This window comes from Thalassophryne amazonica, chromosome 4, assembly GCF_902500255.1.
Source record: "Thalassophryne amazonica chromosome 4, fThaAma1.1, whole genome shotgun sequence".
Lineage (NCBI taxonomy): Eukaryota > Metazoa > Chordata > Actinopteri > Batrachoidiformes > Batrachoididae > Thalassophryne > Thalassophryne amazonica.
In genome coordinates, this window is record NC_047106.1 from 132,714,277 (window position 1) to 132,729,405 (window position 15,129).

At 42.5% G+C, this 15,129-nt stretch overlaps 1 protein-coding gene across 1 annotated transcript in view; it reads left to right on the forward strand.

Annotated features, from left to right (window-relative positions):
- Nucleotides 1–15,129, forward strand: part of ryr1b (ryanodine receptor 1b (skeletal)) — a 468,306-nt gene that overhangs the window by 360,469 nt on the left and 92,708 nt on the right. Inside the window, 3 exon segments of the mRNA XM_034168593.1 lie at nt 3,855–3,931; nt 10,773–10,846; nt 14,758–14,775. Coding sequence (XP_034024484.1) covers nt 3,855–3,931; nt 10,773–10,846; nt 14,758–14,775 — 169 coding nt within the window.

The following is a 15,129-nucleotide window of genomic DNA, read 5'->3' on the forward strand; positions in this document are numbered from 1 at the left end:
GACACTTGCAGGGCACTCACTCTCTTTCAGCCCACTTGTGTGCGCAAATGATTGGGGCGACAGGTGTACGAGACGTTTAAGGCAGCTCCAATTTTTCACGAGTGGCATGCAATTCCTCCTTCGTGCGCCAGTCGGCTTCAATCGTGTTATGTGGGAAGGGGGTATTACCAAGAATATATGCGCACATGACAGTGGGTGGTAACATGATGTAGCGCAAAATTAAATTCAGTCAGCCACTCGTGCCTACTGTATGTGCCTTGGAATTGAGCATGTTCGCATGTTGGCAATAAAAATAAACTTCTGATGACTTACTGCCCCCTGCTGGGATGGCGTGAGTCCAGAAAGTAGTTAACAATACGCACACACGCACAGCTGCTGTAAGCACATGATTTTAATTTTACAAAGGCATTAAAACACAATAAATCAACTAGAAGCACTCAGAGAAGCACTCCAACTTCCAGATTGGCCAGCTTGCACTCGGCTGAGACGGACGCACTTTTCTGTTCTCCCTCCCTCCTTATCTTTCCTGCTTCTGTGGTGTGTTGTCTGTGAGGCTGCAGCTTTGCTCTTCTGGAAAACGACAAAAATGGATCTGTTAAAGTGGTCTTTGAATGCAATTGACACTATTTTTTCTACAAGACATTCGGGGGCAAAGGACCCGACCTGTCCTGCCGGGACGCATGTGATGGGTTACATGATGGACTCATGGAGGAGATGGCAGGTCATGTGCCTTTACATGCTTTCTGTGGAGGACGTCAAAGATGTGTATATATTTGGCTTGGTGGTGACCGGCTTTCTGCTGTGTGGAGCGGGCATGGCGCTGGTTTACCGGAAAATCAAGAAAGTGGAGGCAGCTTTGATTGTCCGTCCAGACTGCCGTACATGATTGATTCGATTGGGAAGGCAGTGGCTGCGCAGTCGGCGGGTGTTAACCGCACGCTGGAAAACATCTCGGGCAGGATTGCAGCTCTGGAAACCGACTTTGACTGTCTGTAAAGACCACATTCTACATTCAGATGCATTGAGAGCCACTCTGTTCTCAGAACTGTGGAATCTTTCAGACGTCTGCTAATCTGGATATTCATTTGGCCTCCCCAAAACACAGCTGCACTCCAAGGCCGCTGTGATAAAAAACCTCCTCAAGAAGATCAACACTTAAGCCTCGCTCCCCTGGTCATCCCCCTCCCCTCAGCTTCTCCAGCTCTGACGTTGACTGTGGACAGTGGACTGCTCAGGGCTGAGCTCCTCCCCCTCCAGGATTGTCGGACAAGGCCGTTGACGGCGCCAAATAGGCTACCTCCGGAGTGTTCTGATAAACTGGACCTTCAAATCTCGGTTGTCGTCCTGCGTCTTTGTTTGTCTGTGTGATTATTGTTTTTCTGTGCTGATGGGGTTTTTTTTCCTCATTGCTGCTGTGTAACGCAGCGGCTATGAGGGGTTTTTTTTCTCCTTTTTCCCTCGTGTGTGCTTTTTTAATATGTGTTTATGTACCGGGCCGGCCTATGTGTGTTGTGTGTTGTGTGTCGTTCGCTCAGCCCTGCTGTTGACCAAGGCAGAGATGTACATCTGGAGCTGGTCCCCGGACGCCTAATGGCGACTTCTGCTCCTACTGGCAATTAGGATGGGTTAAATGCAGTAGACACATTTCATTGTGCAGGGAACATATTTCTTTGTGCATATGACAATAAAATTCTTTTGAATCCTTGAATCCTTTGAATCCTTTGAGAGTGCAAACCTCCGCCAAGGCCATGGGGTCACTGACACCATAACATCTACACGCCGTGGAATCATTGAACCTAAAAAAGTCTACCAATGATGTTTGCTCAGTAGTAAAAAAAGTTTCATCTGCTGTGACTGGATAGCATGTATCCTTAGTGCTTGGCATCACAGTTTATTGCAACTTGCACTTTTCCCAGAAGCTACTGTCATCTGAGCACTGATATTGATATTGCATGTGCTTATAGACAAAAACAAATAAGAGACAAAATTCAATTTATTATTCAACTAAACTGCAAATATATGAATTTTTTTAACATTTATGAAACACTTCTCTAAATAAGGCCATAGGGTCACTGACCCTAAAGAGATTCCCTCCTTGGCACAGTGATCTATTTCTTTTTGTCTCTTTCTCTAAAATTGTATATAATAATCATTAGATTATTCATATATAAACAAAAATAAATTTAAGAAATATTACAATTTGAAAACAAATGCACCCGAATGTGATGACAGCTGCAACTGCTTAATGCTAACTTTTAACATTGAAAATGCCATAGAGATGCTAACGCGTTAGCATCGGGATCCGGATCGTGATCTGGATCACCACTAAAATTTAATCACTTGTTCCTCTTGACATTTCTAACCACTCCACAAAATTTAATCAGAATCTGTTCAAAACCTTTTGAGTTACCCTGCTGACAGACAGACAAACAAACATAACCTCCTCGGCAGAGGTAATAACACTGTTAAACTAACATAAACCAAAATAACAACATTTAAAACCTCAAAACCCCGAACTCCCATGGTGAATTGCAGCACAGCATCCATTGTTTATTGGTTAGTTAAAATTGTTAATTTTTCCAAAAATATTTATCCGATCAACTTTCCATTTTTACAGCATTCATCCTTGACCAAAAATACATAAGCATACCAAACGGCAAATGTCAGCTCTCCCCATTTTTTGTGTGATTTAAGCTATACACACGCACACAGAGGCCACTTTATTTATTTATTTTTATTTTCTGTTTTGCCATTTGATTTTTAAATGAACCATAATGGAAGTAAGTGTTTTCAGTTTTTTGTGTCATCCATATATTTTTAACGTATTTACAATTATAATATGTACTTACATTGGACTTACTAAATAAAATCATGCACACATGCTTTTAATATGTATCAGCCCTCATACTTTGGACTTGGGCTGATACAGATACATTGGGACATGATACAGGGCGTGATACATAAACAGACATGTGATAAGGTAAACATACCAAACAGCAAATGTCAGCTCTCCCCAGTTTGTCAGTGATCAAAGTTATACAAATGCATACATTCATGACAGATGCCACTTCTCGTTTAACATACTGTGGCGAGCTGTGCGGAAGCCAGAGCTTTTTGTCTTTTCTGCATTCTGCCACAAGCAGGTGCTTCTTCTTCTCTTTTTTTTTTTTACACACTCACAGAGATGTGGCAGATGACATCAACTGCACTGCACTTAATTAAACTGACGAAACCAATTGAACTACAAAAACACAGTAAGTCAATAACACTAACAACACTATTAAAGTAACATGAACCACAATAACAACATTTAAAACCACAAACTCCCATGCTGCATTGCAGCACAACGTCCATTGTTCACTGTTGTTAGCTAATATCACTAATTTCTCCAAAAATATAATTCTTATCAAATTCTTATTATCAACTTTCTGGTTTTGCAGTGTTCATCCTTGACCTAAAATACATACACATACCAAACGGCAAATGTCAACTCTCCCCAGTTTCTCTGTGATCAAAGCCAAATGCCCACACGCACACAGAGGCCATGTGGCTATTATATCTATTTCATCTATCAGCAGTTTAATACTCACATGTTCTATGACCCTGAAAGTTTAAACTCAGATACTTATATGAAATAAAAAATGGCGGAAGAGTTGTGTGTTAGTTAAGGATAAAAGTGGTTGAATTTTGGGCAAAATTGATCAATTGTCAAGAACAGACAGAACCATGTACTGCGGTATCACCAAATCACAGAAAAATAATTTGCATGAATCTGTGACAAACATGCACGTGTTGCACTCTCTGAGCGCTCCTTAGTGTTACTGTTTTTTTTCTGTCTTTCTGTCTGTGTGCAGAGAATGCTGGACTATCTGAAGGACAAAAAGGATGTGGGATTCTTCCTCAGTGTTCAGGCTCTGATGCAAACATGCAGGTACTGACTGGAAAGTCTTCTTTGCATCCTTCTTACTTTAGTGACACTTGATGCACGCTGCATATTGTACATATTGTCTGTGTGACAGTTTTGATGTTGACATCATCAAAACATCAAAACAACATCATTGGCTGCAGTTCCGTCACATGTCCATGCAATGCTCGAGCTAGTTCTACACTTATCTTTTGAAAATGGCGATGTTGAACTGATCGCAATTTGTGGATCTTTGTGAAATTTGTGTCCAGCAGTGATGGATTAAAAAAATATAGGTTGAGTTATTGATACATGTTTAAAGTATCAATCATCAGTTTAGCGATAGAATATCGACTTTAGTTTGAGCCCGCAGCATTTGCAGATGTGTAACTTCTTTCTTTCATGCTAGTTCATACAATTCCTCACAGTCACCAGGAAAATATTTATAGCTTTCCACATGGTCAGATTTGGTGTGGTTTTCCCCTCACTGCAGTGATTTTAGCTCAACAGAAAGGTAGGAAGCTATTGTGATGCTATTAACTTTTCCCTCATAACAATTTCTGTAGAATCAGCCCAACAGTTGTGAAGGCGCAGTGATGTAATCACTTAGGAGCACAGTGGAAGTTCTGTTCCATGATTCCTGACTGCCAGCGGTGGCATGTAATACAATGCACCCAAGTGCAGCTACTCAGTGACTGTAACTCAGTAACATGTTAGAGTCACACCTGTAACATGTTACCCGAGTTACAGGTGTGACTCTAACATGTTACTGAGTTACAGGCGTGACTGTAGTCATCGCATTTTATTTTCTCGACGACACGCACACCTTGTGGCTGTTGTTAGCTTTAGCAAGCATCAGTGCTTTGTCGCTACGGAAGTTGACTCATAGCCTCTCGGTTGGAGCTACATTTTTGTTCTCCAGAGACTACACATTGTTTGTTTCTGATGGGAGTTTCAACACAGCATTGGACTCTTTTATTTTAGGTAAGTAACCATCTCTATTCCCCAGTGGACTTCTTTTTCTTCTTCTTCTTCTTCTTCTTCTTCTTCTACTTCCTTTGGCTGCTCCCACTAGGGGTCGCCACAGCAGATGAATCATTTCCATTTCACCCTGTCCTCTGTATCTTCCTCTGTCACGCCAACCACCTGCATGTCCTCCTTCATCACATCCATAAACCTCCTATTTGGCCTCCTTCTTCTTCTCCTGCCTGGTGGCTCCATCCTCAGCATCCTTCTTCCTATATACCCTGGGTCCCTCCTTTGCACATGTCCAAACCTTCTCAATCTCACCTCTCTGACTTTGTCTCCAAACTGTTCCACCTGAGCTGTCCCTGTGATATGTTCATTCCTAATCCTGTCCATCCTCATCACTCCCAAAGAGAATTGCAACATCTTCAGCTCTACTACCTCCAGCTCTGCCTTCTGTCTTTTTGTTAGTGCCACTGTCTCTAAGCCTGGTCTCACTATTGTCTTGTAAACTTTCCCCTTCACTCTTCCAGATATTCTTCAGTCACAAATCTCTCCTGCCACTTTTCTCCACCCACTCCACCCTGCCTGCACTCTCTTCTGCACCTCTATACCTTTGGGCAGTTGACCCCAAGTATTTAAACTCATCTACTTTCACCACTTCTACTCCTTGTAACTGCACTATTCCACTGGGCTCCCTCTCATTCACACACACATGTACTCAGTCTTGTATCTACTGACTTTCATTCCCTTTCTCTCCAGAGCATATCTCCACCTATCCAGGCTAGACTCCTGCGCTCTACTCTCACTACAAATCACAATGTCTTCTGCAAACACCATAGTCCATGGAGACTCCTGTCTGATCTCATCAGTCAACCTGTCCATCACATTGCAAACAAGAAAGGACTCAGAGCTCATCCTTGGTGTAATCCCACCCCCACCTTGACTCCTGATTTGGGGTTGTAAAAAAACAAAACAAAAAGAACAATTTAAAAAAATAGATGAACTGTATACAGAAAAACATTATAGTTATCTTCATTTATTTTAAAGGTCAAATATGTTTTTGTGACCCTAGAAGAATTTTATTTGTGGAAGATGGGACAAAAATGTCTCTTTTGACAGTAAAGGCTGCAGACCCCTGACCCATTCATAAAATTTTCATCATACTAGTTTGAGAAGCAAAAGACATAATTGTTGGCCAAAAAAAATCTGTGATATTATAGAGCTCACATAGCAAGAACAGACAAGTGGATTAAGTAACAAGAGTAAAGGATGTTTGGGAATGCATAAGATAAGCACAAAGCCAGAATTACAGAAAAGCCAAGTATGAGGTGCACAGTACATTCACATGAAAGCAGAGGACCATGTAAAAAATGTTTATAACTTTACATACATTCAACACAAAATGAAAACATTGTATCATGCTATAGATTTACAAATACAATATTGATTGAATTCATGTGCATGATGTGATGATTAATGCTACGCTGAGGCTCGCCGTCAGAGGCTCTGAGCTTCCAAATACTTTGGGCCACAACCTAGGACCAGGAGGACCAGTAACAAAATTAGGCCTACTGGTCCTGACCAGGAGGCTCAAAAAAATATTTCTCTAACCCATAGCTGCCCTCACTTCATCCCTTGTACTTCCTGATTTACTCTCCACATCATTCAGCCTTTTTTCTCTCATTTTCTTCATTCATCAGCTCCGCAAAATATTCTCAACACTCTCCCCGCTTCTCAGCACATTACCATGTGCATCTTTTACCACCCTAACCTGCTGCACATCCGTTCCAGCTCTGTCCCTTTGTCTGGCCAATCAGTACAAGTCCTTTTTTCCTTCCTTACTATTCAACTTCTTGTAAAGCTCACAATATGCCTTTTTCTGAGCTTTTGCCACTTCTCTTTTCACCTTATGCGGCATCTCCTTGTACTCCTGTCTACTTTCTTCATCTCTCTGACTATCCCAATTCTTTTTTGCCAGCGTCTTTCTCCTTATGCTTTCCTGGACATCTTCATTCCACCACCAAGTCTCCTTGTCTTCCTTCCATGGTCCAGATGTCACACTCAGTACCTTCCTAGCTGTCTCCCTCACCACATCTGCAGTACTTTTCCAGTTGTCCAAAATTGCTTCCCCTCCATCCAGTGCTTCTCTCACCTGCTCACTGAATTTCATACAACAGTCTTTGTCCTTCAGCTTCCACCATCTGATCCTTTGTTGAGCTCTCACTCTCTTCTTCTTCTTTACCTCTAAAGTCATCCTACAAACGACACTCTCTCCTGCCACCACCTTACAATCTCTGATTTCCTTTAGCTTGCATCTCCTATAAAGAATGTAGTCCACCTGTGTGCACCTTCCTCCACTCTTATCTGTTACCCTGTGCTCCTCCCTTTTCTTGAAGTAGGTATTCACCACAGCCATTAATGTCCTTTTTGCAAAATCAACTACCATCTGCCCTTCCACATTCTTGTCCTGATACCATATCTACCCATTACGTTCTTATCACCTTTGTTTCCTTCACCAACATGCCCATTGAAGTCCTCTCTTATCACCACTCTTTCATGCTTGGGCACACTCTCTACCACCTCATCTAACTCACTCCAGAAATCTTCTTTCTCCTTCATCTCACAACCTACCTGTGGGTCATATGCACTGATGATATTCATCATCACCACTTCATTTTCCAACTTCACACTCATCACCCTGTCAGACACTTCTTTAACCTCCAGCACACTCTCAACATACTCTTCTTTTTCAATGACTCCAACACCATTTCTCTTCCTATCCTCACCATGATACAACAACTTGAACTCACCACCTCTGCTCCTGCTCTTACTTCCCTTGCACACACAATATATTTACCTTTCTCCTCTCCATCACATCAGCCAGGTCTCTCCTTTTACCAGTCATACTGCCAACATTCAAAGTCCCGACTTTCACTTCCACCCGTCTAGTTTTCCTCTTGTTCCACTGTCTCTGGACACATTTTCCTCCTCTTTTTCACCCAGCAGTAACCCAATTTTCACCGGTACCCTGTTGGGCAACAGCAACGGTGGCAGTTGTTGTTAACCCGGGCCTCGACCGATCCGGTACAGAACCCTCCTCATTTATCCGAGCTTGGGACAGGCACTCAGAATGTAATGGCTACACACCCCATGTGGCTGAGTTCCCAGCAGACTTGCTTTACTAAATTAGCGAGTTCGCTCATCATGGGTGCATTGTGACTGTGTCTGTGTATTTTACCGGCTGCAGTTGCAGTGTCTTCTCATTACGACTCCCGTATTCTGCTACATCTCCAGCTCTGTGACGATGTACTGCAACACATCTCCTTCGCATAGAGTTGATCAGGTTGTCAATTGTGGCCTGTGGAATGTTGGTCCACTCCTCAACAATGGCTGCGCGAAGTTGCTGGATATTGGCAGGAACTGGTACACGCTGTCGTATATGCCGGTCCAGAGCATCCCAAACATGCTCAATGGGTGACATGTCCGGTGAGTATGCCGGCCATGCAAGAACTGGGACATTTTAAGCTTCCAAGAATTGTGTACAGATCCTTGCAACATGGGGCCGTGCATTATCCTGCTGCAACATGAGGTGATGTTCTTGGATGTAAGGCACAACAATGGGCCTCAGGATCTCGTCACGGTATCTCTGTGCATTCAAAATGCCATCAATAAAATGCACCTGTGTTCTTCGTCCATAACAGACGCCTGCCCATACCATAACCCCACCGCCACCATGGGCCACTCGATCCACAACACTGACATCAGAAAACCGCTCACCCACATGACGCCACACACGCTGTCTGCCATCTGCCCTGAACAGTGTGAACCGGGATTCATCCGTGAAGAGAACACCTCTCCAACGTGCCAAACGCCAGCGAATGTGAGCATTGGCCCACTCAAGTTGGTTACGATGACGAACTGGAGTCAGGTCGAGACCCCGATGAGAACGACGAGCATGCAGATGAGCTTCCCTGAGACGGTTTCTGACAGTTTGTGCAGAAATTCTTTGGTTATGCAAACCGATTGTTTCAGCAGCTGTCCGAGTGGCTGGTCTCAGACGATCTTGAAGGTGAACATGCTGGATGTGGAGGTCCTGGGCCGGTGTGGTTACACGTGGTCTGTGGTTGTGAGGCTGGTTGGATGTACTGCCAAATTCTCTGAAATGCCTTTGGAGACGGCTTATGGTAGAGAAATGAACATTCAATACACGAGCAACAGCTCTGGTTGACATTCCTTTTGTCAGCATGCCAATTGCACGCTCCCTCAAATCTTGCGACATCTGTGGCGTTGTGCTGTGTAATAAAACTGCACCTTTCAGAATGGCCTTTTATTGTGGGCAGTCTAAGGCACACCTGTGCACTAATCATGGTGTCTAATCAGCATCTTGATATGGCACACCTGTGAGGTGGGATGGATTATCTCAGCAAAGGAGAAGTGCTCACTATCACAGATTTCGATTGGTTTGTGAACAATATTTGAGGGAAATGGTGATATTGTGTATGTGGAAAAAGTTTTAGATCTTTGAGTTCATCTCATACAAAATGGGAGCAAAACCAAAAGTGTTGCGTTTATATTTTTGTTGAGTGTAGCTGGTATATGCCCAGTTTGACAGGAGCATAGCCTAGGCTGATTTACCTCCTTTGGGGATACCAGCACCAGGGTGGGCAACATCTCAAACATAAAAAAGAGATGGAAGTGAAATGACCCTTTGGCTCTTAACGTGAACATAATGGCTTCTGATTTTGGACAGATTAAGGCCCCTCTTTTTGCATAATTTTCCGCTTGTCATCCACACGCTGCTGCTCTTACAACTGCATGAGAGCCACAGAGCCAGGCTTATGATGAGGGAGATGATTTAGGTTCTTTCCCTTGTGTTGTTAGTCAGCATGACATGATTTACTATCTGATGTGGCATCATAAATCTTTTTGGAAAGGAGGCAGAACAAAAAGAGGACCTTCAGAGGTCCAGATTCACTGCAGGATGCTGAGGCTCATCATTCCACAGTTAAGTGTGCCATTCAGTTGGCTTTATCTTAGCTTGGTTTGGACACAGTCCCCAAAGCTCAATGGTGCCTGAATGGTCGTTGTTACCAATTTTCCCTGAGGTCTCTGACTGTCTGGAGCTTTCTCCGAAAGAGGCCATCAAGTTTGAAGAAAGTTTTGTTAGATCCACAGGGTTAGATTCAAGTTATGTTCTTGTTCTAAAGAAGAACTGTAGCTTTTGGTCAGCAGGGGGTTGATTTTCAAACATCAACATGAAGGCCGCTTGTTTCCATATGCCAGTAGCACCCTGCCACAGGTAGTTTATTTATTTTTGCCTTTGAAGGGCAGGTGTACCAATACAGCGGACTCCAATTTGGACTCCTGCTCACCCCTTGGATTTTTACAAGGTGCATCATGGCAGGACTTTCTCCACTTAAAGGCCTCTCCCTTACTTGGATGACTGGTTGGTATGTGCTCCAGCCCAGCTCCTTGGGCTTCTTCCTGCACCTATGCCTCCTTCTACAGAGTCAATGTATCTACCTCACATCACATGGCATTGGCTGCTCCTTGTCTGCTCCTTACCTGCTACTCCAGTCTACATCTCAGAGATGGTAAGAGCAGAATCCTTGAGACTGTGTTGGTGTAAGTCTTCCAGGTGTTATAAACCACTTCTAGCAGTCAGGAGTAATGAAATAGAACCAGAGTTACATTCATAACACTTGATCATGGCACTATCACACCCAGAACATATTCACGTCCGTGTTCAGCTTGATAGAAAACTTTGCAGTGAAAGATATATAATTGATTTTGTTCCAAAAATAAAATAATCAGCCAATGACACACACAATATTTAACTTGTGTTGAGAAATGCACATTTTATATTCGAAATTTTTTAATCTATATTTGATGTTGACAGTGTTTTGGACCTGAATGCTTTTGAGAGACAGAACAAAGCTGAGGGACTCGGGATGGTTTCAGAGGAGGGCACGAGTGAGTACGGTCTACAATATGCACTCTCTGAGCACAGTCATACATGTTATTTAAAGACATGCACACACACACACACACACACACACACACACACACACACACACACACACACACACACACACACACACACAAACTGGAACATGTATGATGTCCTACTGCATTGTGCATTGTTTTATGTTTCAGGGCCCCATCTTTCACCTGGTGGAAGGCACTACACAGCAGTGTTAATTTAACAGGATTTTTTGATTTAGTTTTAGTCAGTCTTCACAAAAATGTCATTTATTTTAAGTCATAATTAAGTCACCTGAATTGTTTTAGTGTTAGTGTAGTTTTAGTTGACTAGATATAAGATTTTAGTCAGCTAAAGCTAGTGAAATACTGTGGATGTTGATCCCTTAAATGTGCACATTGATGCTTTGTCCACAGACCCATTTCCTTCACAGGAAACCTCTAACCACAGAGTCTCAGCATTCCCATTATTGCAATGCAGTGCATGAATGACAGACAAAAATGAGCATGCACAGAATATTATAATGCTGTTTGGGTGCGTGTAAGCAGAGATAAGAGTGCATAATTGGGCCCACCTGCAATTATCTAGTTCTCTCGTATAGTCACAGCTGGGCCACTGTAGTGGGCACATAATTATTATATTCATTATTTTGAAGAGATTTACAGTCAGCCATTTTTTCCAGTTCCACTGTAACAGGGACAGCCAGCGTTAAAATACAATGCATCCGTAAAGTATTCACAGTGATTCAGATTTTCCACATTTTGTTGTTACATACAGCTAATCACAACACGCCATAATAACAACATGAAAAAGTTTTTTGTTTTTTGTTTTTTTGAAAATTGACTAAAAACAAAAAAATATCACGTGTACATAAGTATTCACACCCTTTGCTCAAAACTTTGTTGATGCACTTTTGGCAACAATTACAGCCTCAAGTCTTCTTGCATATGATGCCACAAGCTTGGTGCACCTATCTTTGGGCGGTTTTGTCCATTCCTCTTTGGAATGAGATGTTCAATTAGTTTCAGGTCTGGGCTCCAGCTGGGCCACTCAAGGACATTCACAGAGTTTTCCTGAAGCCACTCCTTTGATATATTGGCTGTGTGCTTAGGGTCATTGTCCTGCTGAAAGATGAATTCTCTGCAGTCTGAGGTCAAGAGCGCTCTGGAGCAGGTTTTCATCCAGGATGTCTCTGTACATTGCTCCATTCATCATTCCCTCAATCCTGACTAGTCTCCCAGTTCCTGCTGCTGAAAAACAGCCCCACAGCATGACGCTGCCACCACCATGCTTCACTGTAGGGATGGTGCCTGGCTTCCTCCAAACATGACCCCTGGCATTCATGCCAAAGAGTTCAATCTTTGTCTCATCAGACCAGAGAATTTTGTTTCTCATTGTCTGAGAGTCCTTCAGGTCCCTTTTGGCAAACCAGGCGGGCTGCCATGTGCCTTTTACTAAAGAGTGGCTTCTGTCTGGCCACTCTACCACACAGGCCTGATTGGTGGATTGTTGCAGAGATGGTTGTCCTTCTGGAAGGTTCTCCTTTCTTTGTCTGATATTTTCCCATAACAGTCCGTTACCATGACAATCGGTCCGGATCACATATCACATTTGTTTGAAACCAGAAAGCTAAAAACAGGATTAGAAAAACCAAGTCGGACAAGAACATATCCCATAAATATCTAAATAGCGTCGGAATAAACATAGATTGAAAACTTACCAGCTAATGACCGGACCATCTGTTAACAAGTTCTTCTGGAGGTGACGTGAACAGGTCTGACTGCAAAACCAAAACCGTCAGCAACTTTCATATTCGGGCGATACCATAAGTTTGCATGTTTATATATAATAGCCATATAATAAATGAATTATTAACCTCACTTGCTCAGTGTGTACGGGAATATCAGACCTCTGCGTTTTTTGTACGGACCGAGCGTTAGTGAAGTCCATACTGTCATCACCTTAGTCTGATATTTTACCCTACAGACCTCACGCTCAGTTAATAATCCTTTATTATTAATGTCAAACTTGGGAATTTTTGGTATGTAAGTCGCAATGGAGTATAAGTTACAGGGCCTCCCAAACTAGTAAAAAAAAAGTGAATTATACTCCGGAAAATACGGTAAGTAACTAATAATAAATACATACTTTGGAACACAACCTTATCCCACTGATTTAACTTCTTAAGCAGCACACAGCAGTCACAGAAAATATCATCCTTCATAACCTTAAATATTTCAAAGTTCCACAAGTTCCATATGTCATTAAACATCCACTTCCCATCGTCTTCTTTGTGTCTTTTGACTCTTTCATTTGTTCAGCCACAGTCAGTCAGCCGGTAAACATAGACGTCGCTAACATCTGGCAGTACTAACTGCTTCAAAGTCCCATGTCCACACCACAGCTGTCCAGTTGAGAATGCTGTCACCATGTTGTTCCTCTTCAAGCCTTTGTGGTCACACTCTTGCAAAATTGGATAAACTTGCATAGTGTTCTCGTAGACACATGTAAAATAAAAAATAAAAATAAAATGTGGATGTCAAGCATTGTAAACTATAACACTAGAAATTTGAAAAAGAAAAAAATGGTGTTGACAAAGTAGTGCATTCTGGGTAGCCCAACAACCGGCCCTGAATTGGGCCAGATACTGACCTCTCTCTCCTCGCCTGTGATTGGTTGGTGGCCAAGACACTGACGTCAGCCTCACTTTGATGGGGCGCGAGTGCTGCTCTCTTATTGGTCGTTTGGGAGTGGGAAATCTTACTCCAGAATGGAGGCCAGTATCTGACCCAATTCTTAGCTGGGGTGGTTGTTGGGCAACATTCTGGGTCAGTTTTTCCTATATGCGGTAGGGAGAATTGCGGGGTGTATGATCATTCAGGAGCAACATATTAACTACATTCTCCGAAATGTGAACATTTTTAAAACTGAATTTTTCCTGTCACTGAAACTTAATTTTTCCTGTCACTGACATTGGTGTCAGCGATGTGGAGGGGTGCAAAGACGCATTTGGGAGACACTTTTGTGATCCAGAAGTTTACCACTGTGGCTACTTGTGCTTCCCCAGCCAGTCCATGAAGCCGGACACACGTTGTTGTCCAAGCACGGCAATAATCAAAAAGAACTATCAGGAAGATGAGGGCAAAGTATGTGCACTGCTGCTTTTGAGCTTGATCATGAGTCTGTGACTGTCAAGAAATTATGTCATAACAGCTTGTCTTCTCTGTGGCCCAGTGTCCAAATTCTGTTTGCTGTCTACAAATAAGAAATACAATGATAATATTAATTTTTATTGAGATAGGTTTTTTTTTTTTTTTTTGCTGTACCCCTAAAATTTGCTGTTCTCCAAATTTTCATGATGAGTGGGTACATGTACCCACAATTATCATAAGGAGTGGGAATGCTGAGTCTGTGGACCCAGGTCTTAAAGGCAATGTCAGATAGCAATAGCAAAGTGCAGATGGACACACACAAATGCGCTTGCTTATGCACTTTAGTTTGTTATGGATTGTCAAAATGGGGCCCCCAGTTTGTGATTTCTGTCCTTCCAGTGAGATGTTTGTACTGTAGTCTTAGTCTGTTTTAAAGTAATGACTCTTGTTGTCTTGTTGTAAAGTAATGACTCTTGTATGCATTTGTCTGTCTGACTGTGCCTTATTTTGGAACTCACATCGCAGGTATGTTTTCATGTTACAGTGTGACTTTGATACTGTATCTGTGGCACTAGTTTTGCTGTTGATGTGTGAACCTGTTGACCACCACTGGATTACTGGACTCACTGCTTATCTCTTTGTCTTTCTCTCCACCCCCCCACCAACACTTTCATTTTGACCATTCCAACCCTTAACCCCTCATGTCCATGTCTTCCTGCCTGTCATTTTGCTGATGTCACGGTTCTCAGATATGAAGCTTGAACGCGGTAAATGAAACTTTGCTCTCACGTTTTATTTTCATCTCTATTTTTTTGTGCCCTCTGTTTTTTTCAGCTCCTAATCACACGTTTTCCTTGCTGTGAATTTATGCAATTCATTTCACACTCAAGGACCAGTGAAATCCACCTTTACATTCTTTTTTCTTTTTTTTTGCTTTGAATTAGCCTGTGGAGATTCATCTGTTACTGATGCAGTGTATGATTGTAAAGTTGCATTTCCTCCTTGAGTGTTTTATCACAGATCTCCTGTGCCCATGACACCTAGATTTGTGACTGATCAAGTGGAAAGAAAAACACAACCTTGCTTTTCCTCTCCAGTTCAGATAGATCAAGCAGAACTGC